Here is a 14,362-nt window from a genome sequence, read left to right as displayed (position 1 = left end):
TTTGCGAAAGACCATGGCGTTGAACAATAATCAGGGCTTGCACACAATTCTGATGATACTGGTAAATGAACCGATGTTCATGTCTGAGCTGATGATGCACGCTTTGTGGTCACCCTTGTCAGACAAGGACTCGACGAGGGCCCGTCCTCAAGATCCTCCTAGCAAACACACCACAACGACACCACAACCATCCGACGCTCCTGGACTTCCAGGGCTGTACGCGTGGAGAGCTTGATAGGCGCTGGGACTCAACTACCTAGATGATCGAAACGTGGGTCAACCCTGACAACCTGTCTGCCCTGGGCATTGTTCACAATTCGGTTCGCTATTATGTACCCAAGTTCCTAACAATATGATTGTAAACATCCACCAATCCAGGTCAGTGAAGCGGATTATTCAGTGTTGCCGAGGCTGCTGTGCACCGTTCATATTACAAGGGTTCGCACATGGAACATGTCTGTACATCGAAGGGATAGATCAATTAGTCCGTACTAGAAGGGCAGTACCACCAGGCTGGGATGCACTAGAAATAGTACTGGCCAATTGGCGAGACCGAGATTTGTGAAATGCCTTCGCCATGAAGCTGGCCACTTTTCGCACCGAGGAAGGCTGTGGCCGTACAACCTCATGTTGAGCGCCTCGGCGAACTTTGCGTGTTATCTGTTATGTGAGACTACCTGACTTGCGTTGCAATTTCACAGCGGTCTGTGTCGACCCAACTCACCGCCCGGACCCTCTTATGCCCGTCATCATGATAGAACAGAATATGTGCTAATTACTGGTATGCTTCGCTCTTCTCGTAACACTGCTGCAGCGACGTCGTCCTGCCCGTGGCGAGACGCAATCATGCAGTGAAGCCAGAATGATCCTGACGGAGACCCAGAAGACACAGCATTTGTGGTGGTGGCGGTTGGCGGCATAAGCGCATGCCGTCTGTGTAAAAAGATTCTCTCTGGCCAAGGTCGAGGAGATAGACTGCCGTCACGAATTCAAACACTGCCACAAGTTCCATGGTTTTACTCTCATCAGTCAGCATTCGGGCTGCTTCGTTGGCTAACATGGCAATCTATGGGATATCTGAGCTAGCTGGGCCAGCCTGAGGTGCAGATTGATTCGTAGCGGCCGAAGCTGGGGCGGCTCATTAGTCGTGCCCGACTCCAACTGCGCTGCAATATGCACGCTTCTGGTCCGTTTCTAGATCAGCGGCGGCGGTGGATGGATCTTTATGTGGCCCGCCCAAGAGCGTGCTAGTGCGATGACGATGACGGATGGTCCCTGGCGTGGAGCCCGTGAGCCCTTGTGCCGTCCTTTTTGGAGCTGTTCCAGGCGTGAGCAGTGTGGCATGTTGAGTGCTACTGTAGGCAAGGCAATCCATTGGTCCCGAATGACCATTCTCCCCTGGAATCGATGGACGAATGGGCAGGCCAAGTTTGGCGATCCCTGGCCTGTTTGGGTCGAATGTTCCTGGGACTCGATCCGCCTTCGGCAAGTGGAAGTCTGACCCTGCTTTGTTTATTTTGGTTGATGTTGGGTTTCCTGCGTCTCTGATATTATGCACATGGGCATTTATTGTAAGTTTGATGGTGATATTGGGAATGTGATTTGTCTTGCATCAAGTGGTATGAAAGGCGGAAAGTATCCGCATATCAAAGGGGCCTCCCTGTTTGAGGCTTGGGTGTAGGTAGGTACTTACTTACCTGACCTTACCTTCCAAACTTACATGTCGCCCTGCGAGTGGAAGGAGCCGTTATTATCCCTCCAAACCTGCCGCACACACACACACACACACACACACACACACCTCATCAGCGAAACTTCCACTATCGGTCATCCATCCCAACCCGTCGCATGCTATTTCCATCTTCATCTCCATCTCCTCCCGCGGATCCCATGAATGACATCCATGGCGAATCCACTTGCTCCATCTGATGGAAAGGATCACGCACTGTGCCCCAAAGCGTATCTTCCTTCCTTCACCTCTTGGATGAGTCTGTGGGGTCATCATACGTCGCTACGCTACGTTATACAGTGATTACCGTGGATTTGCAGCGTCTCGTCATGGCAATGGACCATATCGGCAAAGACTTTCATATTTTGCATTGGGAGCGACAAGCATCGTACACACTGTACAGAGCAGAACAGATTTCTCCCGTGTACAGCATTGCATTCTGTCACTTGCAGAAAATGAAGACTCGTTTAAACAAAGGAAAAAAACAGGACATGGTGAGCCCCCGTGATACCCCCCTTGACTGAGTCAAGTAGCGTCTGACCTTTGATTCCCTACTCATCTAACAGAGACGAGAAACCGAGACTATAGCAGCAACATTGCTCAGATCCAATATTGGAGGGTCACGTTGTCGCTGCAGTATTAAAATTGCACTCCAACTCCCACACTTACAGGCTTGCCCTAGCTTGGGTGCCAGGAATCAGTATGGATTTCTCAGCTTGCTTGGTATTGAAAGTTATCGACTCAGACTCGAATTCCGTCTCAGTGGCGGTACCTTGAGTGGTGGCTACCGACAGTTTGACTCACTAGCTCATCTAAGCATCGATCACTTCAGCTGAGTGTTAATAGTAATGCCGCCATTTGGGCGAGAGGGCATCTACAGAAGCCACTGTGTTTTCCACTGGATTCCAAGGAGCGACAGCCCCAAACCATTCGCTGTTTTAGTTGCATCCAGTGCAACTCCCTCGATAGTTGCCTACTGTACGTACGGCCTGCCTCGCCCAGGTGTCCTTGTGGATCTCATCGAAGCCACACGCCCCTCCTACTCAGGGACCTCCACGCAGCGCTGCTATTAGGTTACTCCCTACACCCTGTAGGGGTCATTCTGACTACCCAAAGATACTTTGGTCGTTAGTTACCTGATTTTGCCTCTGCGTCTAGGCCCACCGCTCCCTCCAAACTTAAGCCATGCCACGCGATTAAGATGAATCCGCGCTTGGCCTCCCTTAAAAAAATTCTAGCCCAAGGAAGGCTGTGGCATAGTACTACTATTGACTCGGATCGTGGTTTTGATGGATACTTCTGTGTCTCGTAGTCCAGCTCAGTCTAGCCAGCTCCGTCTAAGTGGCTCCGCTGCTCGCACCCCAAACCAGGATGTAACCCATATATCAAATATCCCCGTCTCCCGTCACTATCGTCCCCTTTTCTCTCTCTCTTCCCGTTCTTGATGTTTCTTTTCCTATTTCTGTTTTTCTTCAAACACCCGTGTCTTGGATATACAATAAGACGACTTTGAATATTCCCCATACTTTGTTTTGCATCGCAATATAGATTGTTGCCTATTGCACTAGCCACTAGACACATTTACTTGGTCGAAAAGCAACTATCCGCGAGAAGAAGAGAATACAGACATACCAGGACAGCATTGCATACAACCGAAACGAACTGCGAGGCGACACACCGAGAGAGCATCCACAACGAAGGAAGAAGGAATATTATCTGTACCGTCACACAGCCGTAATTGGGTGCACACAAACCGACGCTGTCCGCTGCAAGTTCACTGGATCCTTGTAAGTCGACCGCATAATCTCAAAACCACCAGTCTGCGACTCGCTCGACCACTATTTCGCCTACTGCCTGTCACTCAAGGCACAACATCTGGCCGTTGAATAGTTCTTAGCCGAGTGTATCTGCAACTGGCCGTATAGTCGTGACTGTTTGGTTTCATCCTGAAGCCCATGTCACGCTTTTGTCAGTGTTCTTATTATAGCTAACACGTACCGCATCAGTTCAATTGGAAAGCTAGAATCAGTTGACGGACATTCGACTCAATCACTGAAATACTTGGAGGACCATATCAGTAAATTATCATCAACAACATGACGGCGGATCAAGGGTTTGGGGGCCCGGTCGAGCGATCGAGGCGGAGTTTGTCTACCTCGGGACCTGGGCCTAATGGCGAAGGAGAGACAAGACCTGAAAAGGAGACAGCCAGAAAACCGTCCACAGACGAGAAGGACGATGCTATAACTACCTCAAAAGTCTTGCCTCGCCGATACGATAGCCCTTCTGGTACACCAGCCCCAGTAGCGGCACCACTGTCACGAAATCCTTCCGAAATGTCAACAACATCTAGCCCAGGGCCTGAAAGTCGGAGATCTCCTGCCCCATCACAACCTTTGGAACCTCCTGTAACGAAATCAAGTCTAGGAGAGCTCGAGGTTTCCAAGATCATTAACAACCCCAAATTGAGGCACGATATCAACTTTGACCCTGAGCTCCATTTCAGACCTAATGTGGAGGGAGACAAGGGCAGAAGAAAGCACGATCGTGCTAGCATTTTCTGGACAACACTTAAGGAGGAATTGGTCGAGTTCATCGTGGACCGAGACAGTTTTTACGCCAAGCATGGCACAGGAGACGATTGGTGCTTGCCAAAGCTTCTCAAGTCTGTGAAGGAGATCATCCAAACTCTTGTACCCCAGCGCGACCGACAGTTTCTGGATGAGGGTCTAAACGTGGAACTTCTCATGCAACAGTTCCACCGAGGCATTGCTGATTTGGAGAAGCTTGCTTCGTGGCTCTCACGAGTCCTCAAATCTCACTGCGCACCAATGAGGGACGAATGGGTTGATTCGATGTACAAGCGGCTCAGCAACGGCAACAGCAACAACGATGTTGAGGAGCTTGTTAACGGCATGCGAAGTTTGCTCAGTGTTTTGGAGGCAATGAAACTGGACGTTGCAAATCATCAAATACGCTGCCTTCGACCTGCTCTCATTGAAGAAACAACAGCTTTTGAGCAAAAGTTTCTGATGAAGAAGCTGCGAAATCGTAAAATGGATATAGGTGATGCCAAGCCATGGTATCAAGAGGCTGCTCGGACTTATCCTACCGGTGCCGGGAAGATGTACTCGTGCTTTGGAGATATGGGGGTTTTCTTTGAGGGAATTTCGCGGTCTATGCTCCCCTCTGCCGGTGAGAAGCCTCTGCCTGGTACTTTCTTCTTTGATGAGGACCGACTTGGACGCGTTCGATCGGATATTCTGGATGCCATCAACCTGGACGTCTGCATGCGCATGTATGAGGACCTTGAGCGGATCGCGAAGCTCAACTCGCCTCCTGCTTTTGCAAGCGCTATGTCAGATGACCACGAGTTCAACTTCAACACTCCCCCCTCGAGCTCAAGACCTTCCAGTGTTACAATGAGCTCTGCAGATTCAGCTTCGTCATCGCCACGCTCCTCCATGGTCCTTCCCCTCTACCTTAACTCAGAAACCAACGAAGCCAAAACAAGAGCCCGGAATCTCCGCGAAAGTCTGGTTGCTCTGCTTCAGCAGGCACCACACGACCAACATTATCACGAGAAGTGGCGTTCAATGGCTCCCTCTATGGCTCTGCAGATCTTCCGATTTACCAACGCCCCCATGGATATGCTTGTCCCCTTCGAGGAGAAGCTTCTGGAGAACGTTTGTCGCATCTCTTCCCCTATCTACAAGGAGATGGAGGAGGCGTACCGCATTCGCCTGCTTAACGAGCTCGCCATGCGCGTCCGCTACTTCAAGGCTCTTTCAGGTGTATGCTTGTTCTCGATTGCTACTGGTAATCGTGTACCAACAAGCAGCCGCAGCCTGGATGTAGGGCGAGACCGAGACCTGGATGCAGCCATCCGCATGGGTCAGCAAGAGGGTGGCATTGAAGATATTGCGACTCGTATCGCTCATGTGGGCGTTGTCCACTGGAGGATATGGGCACGCATGGCATACGTCGACGACGACGACGACATGTCTATGGACTAATCAGCCCGCGGCAGAACAACATCATGTATCCCTTTGTGTCACCAATTCGTTATACCCACATTTACCTACCTTTTAATGTCGATACATGATTAACTACGCAATATCGGCTGGACCGCATTACACACACTGGCACACAACGCACACGCACTATGCACTTCCTGGCCTGGAGCCATCTGCTCTGTCTGCCAAGGGAGTGCAAATTTTTCGAGTCAATATTCGGGTACATACCCAAAAACATACATTGGTCGGCGGCTTTCTGCATTTACTCAGTTATCACTGCATGTTCTGCACTTTTTTTTTTACAAGATATGCTTGTTTGTTTGTTTGTTTTATTTTAACCCAGTCTGCGTTTGCTACTGTGGCGTTGCATGGTGGATAGTCTCTGTTTTCTTAGGGGATCAGTGAAACCGCCCCTTTTCTTTTATTTGTTCCAGTGGCGCTTTTGGTGTTGTGCATTGGATTTATCGAGTTGTGGTGACACTGATGTCGTACGGGCAAGCACATGACCTCTTCGGCTTCAGGCTGTACAAACATGTGCACAGCTTATTCGCATTTGGTTCAGGCGCACATATATATGACTTGCTCATGGAGATTTGTTTCTTGAACATACATGGCGCGCTTATATGGCAAATAGACTAGACAGAGAAAGACTAGAAGAAAAATCTACATGTTCTGCAACGATTGGTCCCCATCTATGATTGTATCTGCTGGGACTGCCCGCGTCTGTTCTTATCAGTGAGACTTTTGGTGGTATGTTACACTAGCAAGGTGATGTGTAAGGTCAATTTAGTTGTTCGACAAGACTTAGCTATTCCCTTGACTTGCAAACAGTTTTTGTCAAACTTGACTTTCCTTACGAGGGATAACGTAAGGCCATAGATGCAGCAACATACAGAATGTGAGACTGATGCCACATGATGCCTCCCGTGTGACTATCACGACATGTGACTTGCTCACAGTATAAATGAAATAGTCCGCAGTTCATTATGTCGACTGCCAGGAATGGAAGTTGGCCTTTGTAGTATCCGTATGTACTCAAATTTCCTTCCCTTTCAATCTTACCCATGAGGTAGCTCGGCTTTTTCACTAAATTAGTATCGCCTCCTATATCCTCATCCTTACCCGAGGCGAGGAGGATTCATGCGGAAGGGTATTTATAGAAATCGAAGGAAGTCAGCTTATCTCTTTTTTGTCTTCCTTGTTTTTTTGCATTTACTTTTTCTTTGTAGGTCTTAGTCGCTATCGTAGGCACTGAGTTGAGTTCAACGCGTCTGCTTGTACAATGAGACAGCTTGTTAAGATGGTTTTTCGTAGGGGGTCTAGGGAATAAGTCGCTGAACATGAGCTGGAAGTGACCCATGTACGTATCGTTTATTCTTCACTCTGTGTATTGGCTTCCTGTGCTTCACGGGCCTCTTGTAATTTGACGGCGGGATCGAGACAGTTTTATCTACGTCTAGCTCTGTTGGTCAAGCCCCTTTAATAAGTACCAAACTATCGAAGACGCATTATCGTGTGGTGCAGTGGAGGTAGCTTACACGAGAGATGGTTAGAGCTTATTCATCCATCCATGGCGCATCAACATGACAGGGAAATCCAAAGTCTCAACATTCCATGGCATTTTCACTGAGAACTTCATGACGAGGCAGCAAAGTCGTAATCATCGAATGGTTAACTGGGCCAAGACTGCCGTCTCTTGCTCAAAGTCTCACGGCCATTGTCCAGTTCCTATATTCTATCAACAAGTTCCCCCCTTTTGCTCCCAACTTTTTAATAATCATGGATTCATCCAATTCACATTAACTCTGGAGACTCCCTGCAAGAGCAACTTGCATATTTTGCTCCCAGCCTAAGAAAAAAAACATGAACTGGTATCTAAAATCACCAAATCTAACTTGTTGCCGCTCATAGTATCAACTGCAATAAAGAAAGCCTCGGCAGTCAAGATCAACGACGGGGCTTAATATACAACCCCTAACATCTCAGCGGCCAACTCATTGAGGGTTCAGGGAAGCTCTGGCAGACCCCTGATCCCGCTTGAATTTAGCGAGCTCCTCCTCCAGCTGGCGTGCTCTAGCGCGTTCCTCCTGTTGATACTAGTTAGTAATTGCTTTATGCACAAGACAATCTGAAATACAAAACATACCTTGAGGCTCTCTTGGAACTTCTTCCTCTCTTCACGCATCGTGGCCCTGAACTGCTCACTCAGCATCGAGGCTCCTCTACCAACACCACCATTTGGTGGGATTGCCTTAAGTCGTTCGCCATCAAGATCCTCTTGTAGCTTGGTGATATGCTCACGGGCCTTCTCCATATCTGCCTCGAGGCGCTGACGAAGTGTCGTAATCTCTCCTTCAAGTGTCTTCTTTGCCAATTGGACATCTTGAAGCTTGTTCTCAAGCTCTATCTTTTCTCGCTCGGCACTGAGTGTCTCCCGTGTGACTTCCTCCAGCTCTTGAACAGTTCCAGCTAACTCATTCTTTAGCCTTGTGAGCTGGTTCTGGAGCTTCATCACCTCGCCACTAGTCTTGATAGCTGCCACATCAGCGGCCCTCTCTGCACGGGATCCATAGGCTCCGTCCAGTTCCGCTTGGGCAATTGTGAGCTCCGTCTTCATCTCTACGAGGTTCATGTTAAGAAGCTCAAGTTCATCCTCCTTATCTTTCAGCATCTTCTTTTTAGTTGCAAGCTCTTCCTTTTGGCCATCCACTCGTTGCTGCAAGGACCTGGCATTGTCCTCAGCCATTTGCTTTGATCGGTTCACTTCATCGAGCTGCGCGTTAAGAGCATCGATCACTGAATCGACACCGGTCAACTGGTTGCGGGTATTGTTGCTTGAAGACTCGGCAGCCGACAACCTCTCTTCGAGTTGTTTGATGTCGGACTCAAGAGCTGCGATCTTGCTGTTTCGCTCCTCAAGTTGACCTTGAGCGGCCCCTGCAGCTCCCGCAGCTCCCGCCAAGTCTGCTTGAAGAAGTTCCATGTCAGACTCGAGACGAGTGACCTTTGCATTTCGTTCTTCAAGGCGAGCTTCGAGGTCATTTGTCTTCTCCAACTCGGCCTTCAGGGTAGCAATCGTCGCACTGTGCACCTCAACCTGGTCTCGTAGGGTATTGACTTCTTGAACCTCGGTGTGAAGAGTAGCAATCTTCGCGTCCCGCTCTTCGACCTGTGCATGAGCAGCATTGGCCTGCTCAAGCTCGGATTGGAGAGCTGCAATCCTTTTGTTTCGTTCCTCGATTTCACTCTGGGCCGTCTCCAGGTAGTCCAACTCTGCCTCAAGGGCAGTGATCTTGCTTTCACGATCCTCGATTTGAGACTGTGCGGCAGCTGCCGAAGCTGCCGCGTTAGCAAGGTCGGATTTGAGCTGGTCGAGATCCCTCTCAAGCTTGACGATCTTCTCGTCCCTTTCCTCGAGTTGAGCGTGAGCTGCACCCGCCGCACCGGCAGCACCAGCTAAGTCAGCCTGAAGACGTTTCACGTCTGCTTCCAACTCGGCGACCTTCCTGCTACTGCCCTCAGCCTCAGCCTTTGAGGGGCCAGCGTTGTGCGCGACACTACGGGCACTTTCGAGTTCTTCAAGGGTCTCTGAGAGCATTGTCTGGGCAGTCATCGCATCTCTCTCAGCGCGGGCCAGTAGCACTTGTGTCTCATCCAGCTCCTCTTGTTTCCTTGCCAGCTCTTCATCCTTCTCGGCGTCTGATTTGTTATTGAGCTCGCGCTGCTGCTTAATCTGTCGCTTGAGCACAGACTTCTGATCCTTGAGTGTAGTGGCCTGAGAGTACAGCCACTGGACACGGTTGGAGAATCCGGGAAGACTGAAAGCCTCCTCGATATCGAATTCATCATCAGAAACTTCTTCATCCTCATAGCCTCTCTCCATGCGAGCCCTTCGACGCTCCTCTTTGTCCTTCTTAATCTTGGCGAAGCCTGTCTGCATCATGTTCCACAAGTTCATCAAGATCCTCTCAACCTGGTCACTGTCCTGCTTCTCTGGTGGCCCGGCCTGAGCTGCCTGAACGGCGCGTTCTAGCTCCGAGTCGGCAGCGCGTAATGCATCTTCAAGATAGTCAAGCTTCGTCTCAAAACTATCTTGTGGTGAATGAGGCACGGCCGGGTAACTCGGGTCTACTGTCAGGAGTAGATCTCGTACTTGTTGGTTTAGGGATTCAATGCGTTTCTCGAAAGCGCCGTCAGTCTTGGTAGTTTCACCAGAAGACTCTTCCTGTTCGACCTCGATGGCATTGAGACCCATCTCAAGGTAATCTAACTGGTTGTTGAGGAGCTCTCCTGGCTTCATTCCTGAAACTCCAAAGGGAGGATCATAATAGTCTTCGTTCTTGGAAGGATTGAAGCGAACAATCGCATCTCGTAAAGAGCCGTTCAAATTCTCGAGTCGAACCTCCATTTCCGTTATCGACTTGACTAAGGAATTGGCTTGGCCCTGCAGGTGTAGATTCTCATCCTTCATCTTCTCCATCTCATCTCTTAGCTGATTTTGTTCCCGGATGGGCGATTTGAGGGGTATCTCTATGGGTTGCTGACGGGGTTGACCTCTCGTTGAGACACCGTTGGCCTGGTCGTAATAGTCATCATCGTTGAAGTAGTGCTCGTCTCCGGCGCGATCCATACTGTTACGTGTATAAGTATATAGGCTCTCCGGGCTGCCGGGCATGCCATTAAGTGGTTGAAAGGGAGGAGTGAGATCCTTCTTCTTATTCGAGGCCTTGTGAGTGAGTTGCAGAATACCGGCAGTATGTTCCAGTAGGCGCCTTTGGGGCTCCATAAGTCGCTTCTCGAGGTTGAAGAGCTCCGCCGCCAATTCTTCGCATTTCCGCTCGCTCGCCTGTCTTTCCGCCTCGGCTTCCTTTGCGCGAGCGTGATCACCGCTGTTACGACCCAGTAGGCTCCTTCGCTTCCCATCCAGTTTGCCGGGATTATAAAGTCTCGCCATCGAGATTGCAGCATCTCGGTATTTGGACTGGATGGTCAGGTTTTGCCGGGTTGACTCGACACGCTGGGATAAGGACTGGCTTTGCTTTTTGAGGTCGTCCACCTCTTCTTGCGACAGAATCGTATACTCTTTGCTATCAGAGAGGGCTGTTTCGGTTAAGAGATGTACCTGAATCGGGTCGCGGAGGTCGACAAGCGCTGAACTTTGTGGTCGATCAGGGTTCATCTGTACACAATAAAGGTTAGAAGCCGCAGGCCCATCAGCCTCCACAAGGGGTGGACAACAAGCGTACCGGATTATACAATTGATTATCCTTTTCAAAGCCGTTTATTATATCGCTGCGGTAGCCCTCAACATATATCTTTCCGCGTGGGCTTGGTGCTGGCGGTGACATCCTATTAGAGCCATACCCATATGGGCTGCCCTCTCGCGCGTATGCACTCATGGTTTCGATGGGCTTAGGGTCGTCTTGTGTAGGTTATGAGGACATGAGGTAAAAGCCGGACTGAAGCAGTGCATAAAGATGTCAAAACACCTCCATAGAGAACAGTGAAAAAGGCTGGCAAGTATCCAAAGTTTGGGCAAAAAAGTGGTTGACCGGGATCCGTGTCGTGCCGCTGGGTGAAGCTGAGCTGAGCTCGTGATTAGATTGGATTGGATGCAACAAAGGGGCTTTGCGCCCAAGAGCCGCCGAGGCTGGAAACCCGCAGAAAATCGACAACAATTCAACAAAAGGTCACGGGTTATGACTTGAAAGAAAGAGTACAAAAGTTGTGAGAAATGATGCCAATGCTGGGGACAGAAAAGGAGAGGTCGGGACTGACCATGAAGAAAAGGAGGCCCATCGAGAACCCAAAGAGTAAGGTAAGGTAACTTAATAAGTTATAGAGTGGGACCCTTGTGAAGACCTCCACTGAAAGTTGAATTACAGCAGTTGAGCTAGTGGACTAGCCGAGTCAGGTTGGCAGGTACGTACCGTACCTGCGTAGATCCCTTCCACACGTGCCAATGGACTTCAGTTTTCAGGGGTTTCGCGGCGGCTGGACACGCTGGGGCAAGGCACAGGAGGGGCGCACCCGCATTACTTAGGTAGGCATGGGTTTGGCAGCGCTAGGCTTTATAGAGCTCGCAGCTCTTTAACAATGCACCAGTAGGAATGAGCCTCTGTTTCGAGGGACTGTCATATTAGAGAGAAAAATAGATTAAAAGTTTTGTTCTGTTTATACAATTGATCCGTGCATGAGGAAACAGGATGATTCTGTAGAGTCTGAGCTGACGTGTCTAGAATCCTTTACTTAGACCCCAATGCTCCCTTCTGACCGTGACATACCGTCACGTTGCGTGGCATTGATGGCTGTGCCCGATGATCCACGCAGATATGCTGACAGTTGCCGGTGGGATCGTGGCTGACAACGCCATGGACTAAAGTTGCTGTTAGCATTCTCCTTCGGCACACGGGAGTCTGTTAGTTTCGACAACTCAGATATGCATTCTATTTACAGAAAAGGATATCCCTGCTCTGGGGATCCCCTAGACACTCAAGTAATGTCATATGCTCACTGGGCTGACACATTCCCCAGGAGCCAAAGTATGCTCTTCAATATTAAAGTCCCCTATCCCGCAATTTTTCGGAAGCCATTGGCTATTGTCCAATTGTGACAAAGCATAATGCTAGATATTGCTAACGTACGTACCGACCACTAAAGCACCTCTCGGACTTGATCCATGATTTGCTGCCCCATCGTTCTCCGGCGCTCTGCCTGGCTCTCCGTTGAAGCCTGGGCTCCGGTTGCAACAGCTGTTGTCGAGTTCTCGTCCTCGAGTCGACGTCTAAGGCCTTCAAACTCGGCACTTCGTCTATGAGAGCTTAGTCCTACAACCCAGCCCGGCACTCGCCAGCGCACAAGGGCAGCCGGGAGAAGTCCTTCCCGCCACGAGTATCCAACAATCCATCCAGTGGCTGCACCCAGGACCGAGCCTGGCCATTGCAAGAGTGCGAGATGTAACGCAATGGCGTACTTGTAGGACTTATCCGAGAACGTGAGACCAACGAATGGTCGGTCGGTGGGAGGTGCCTCAGACGTGGCAACTCGATACTTGTACATGTGCGGAACCATGGCATGATACTGAGCTAGGATAGCAAATATAATAGGAGTTGGTCCAGCCGGGACGTAGTTGAACCATCCAGCAGCGAGAGGCCGCAATACCATCGAGACAACAGGCGGTATGATGGAGGTGATGAAGAAAGTGACAGTCAGGAAGGACTGCAGAAGATGTTATCAGCAGTGTAAAAAAGAAGGTTTCATGAAAGTCACTTACAGCGAACTTGCGAGAACCCCACATTCTCTCAACGATGCGAAGGTTGTATAACGACATGGCCGCAAAAAGTAGCTCTGTGGAGTTGACATAGCATAGCTGGTAGGCCAAGATTCTCCAGAATTGCCGGTATCTCCATATGTGTGTGTCGATGAGAATGTAGAAGTAGTGCTTGACGTCAAGAACACTCGCGATGATAGAGCCAGCTACCAGGCTGACCACACCGAGCCGAGTGACAGGTGTATTGGTGAAAGACATGATGGTGAGGGGTTGTGTCGAGTTTCAACGTGACATACTATAGGAATAAGCCGAACTCCATCTCTCATGGGGAGGTGGTGTATTTCTATCAGATGCAGTTGAGATTTGATTAATTGCAATTGATGTCGAACCTTGGGCCTTGAATTTGGCTAGTGTTTTGACAAGAGTAAAGCTACCTTGTAGGTATATGAAGCTCTAGGAGCTACCTATGCCTATACGCAAGGTGGCATTAACTATCACGTGCAGCTCGGGTATTTATGGATCGCCCCGCATTGCCGTTGAATAGCCCGCTGACATCGATTTCTCATCCAATAACAGATGTTAGATGAAAGCAATTGGATATGGTTTTCAACTTGATAGGCTGATCTACAACAGCCAGCAGGGCTGGTGACCAAACAGCAATTGAGCACCAAATCGTTTTTGAAGCATGGATCCTCTAATCCTGGTTCTTATCGAAACTTCAACCCTCATCTCGACCGTATCTTCAAGACCTGGAGCTCTGTCAATGGAGGAGGTGCCTTGAAAGACAAAAGAAACAGTGAAACGTCCAAGGGAAGCTTTTTCAATAGCCACGATAGACAAATTAGCATATTGTATGTTGTATTTAGTTGAGATCGATCCGAATGATCAATTGCTGCCCGTAATCGTCGTCAACTACTACTATTCAATCAAGGCGGAAATGGGGAGCGATGCCGGAGGTGCCTCTCTGCTGCTCACGTGATAATTCAAACCATAAGTACTAGGTAACTAAGGTGCGCGCTATTACCCTGTATCTTGATAGTGATCTCTCAGGGCCGATCACCTCTTCACGATGGAAAGTATTGGCTGTGTCGAGTAGATAATTAATCCATTCCTTGCTAAGATCAATACCCGATCAAATAGTAGTATCCCAGATTTTGATGTATGAGATGATTCATTTATTTACGCTTGTTTGAATGATCTTTAATTTATTCTTAAACAAGCCCTGTCTGGGCTCTCCCGTCTTTAGAGGAGCTTGTAAAACTGACTGTACTCATTCATCTTCATCCTTGATCAACCTCACTTCATCCTCACACCAAAAAACACACCCTTCACCAGCGGCTCACGCGG

At 49.3% G+C, this 14,362-nt stretch overlaps 4 protein-coding genes across 4 annotated transcripts; 1 reads left to right on the top strand and 3 right to left on the bottom strand.

Annotated features, from left to right (window-relative positions):
• Positions 1-1,141: 1,141 nt before the first annotated feature.
• Positions 1,142-2,002, bottom strand: FPRO_06162 (uncharacterized protein; the record flags this gene model as incomplete). Its single annotated transcript, XM_031228955.1, has 4 exons — positions 1,142-1,544; positions 1,721-1,764; positions 1,802-1,925; positions 1,947-2,002. 4 exons carry the CDS (start codon positions 2,000-2,002, stop codon positions 1,142-1,144), a joined length of 627 nt encoding a protein of 208 aa, XP_031079240.1.
• A 1,823-nt stretch (positions 2,003-3,825) lies between these two features.
• FPRO_06163 (uncharacterized protein) lies at positions 3,826-5,745 on the top strand (the record flags this gene model as incomplete). Its single annotated transcript, XM_031228954.1, has 1 exon — positions 3,826-5,745. One exon carries the CDS (start codon positions 3,826-3,828, stop codon positions 5,743-5,745), a length of 1,920 nt encoding a protein of 639 aa, XP_031079239.1.
• A 1,994-nt stretch (positions 5,746-7,739) lies between these two features.
• On the bottom strand, positions 7,740-11,144 carry FPRO_06164 (uncharacterized protein; the record flags this gene model as incomplete). Its single annotated transcript, XM_031228953.1, has 3 exons — positions 7,740-7,832; positions 7,892-10,924; positions 10,992-11,144. The coding sequence occupies 3 exons, from the start codon at positions 11,142-11,144 to the stop codon at positions 7,740-7,742; spliced, it is 3,279 nt and encodes a 1,092-aa protein (XP_031079238.1).
• Positions 11,145-12,399: 1,255 nt separating this feature from the next.
• Positions 12,400-13,273, bottom strand: FPRO_06165 (uncharacterized protein; the record flags this gene model as incomplete). The annotated part of the gene is made up of 2 exons (XM_031228952.1): positions 12,400-12,963; positions 13,019-13,273. 2 exons carry the CDS (start codon positions 13,271-13,273, stop codon positions 12,400-12,402), a joined length of 819 nt encoding a protein of 272 aa, XP_031079237.1.
• Between the last annotated feature and the right edge of the window lie 1,089 nt (positions 13,274-14,362).

The sequence above is a fragment of the Fusarium proliferatum genome (assembly GCF_900067095.1).
Source record: "Fusarium proliferatum ET1 genome assembly, contig: FPRO_scaffold003, whole genome shotgun sequence".
Taxonomy (NCBI): Eukaryota; Fungi; Ascomycota; class Sordariomycetes; order Hypocreales; family Nectriaceae; genus Fusarium; species Fusarium proliferatum.
The sequence above is the reverse complement of the archived record's forward strand: the minus strand, read 5'-3'. Positions and strand labels throughout refer to the sequence as shown.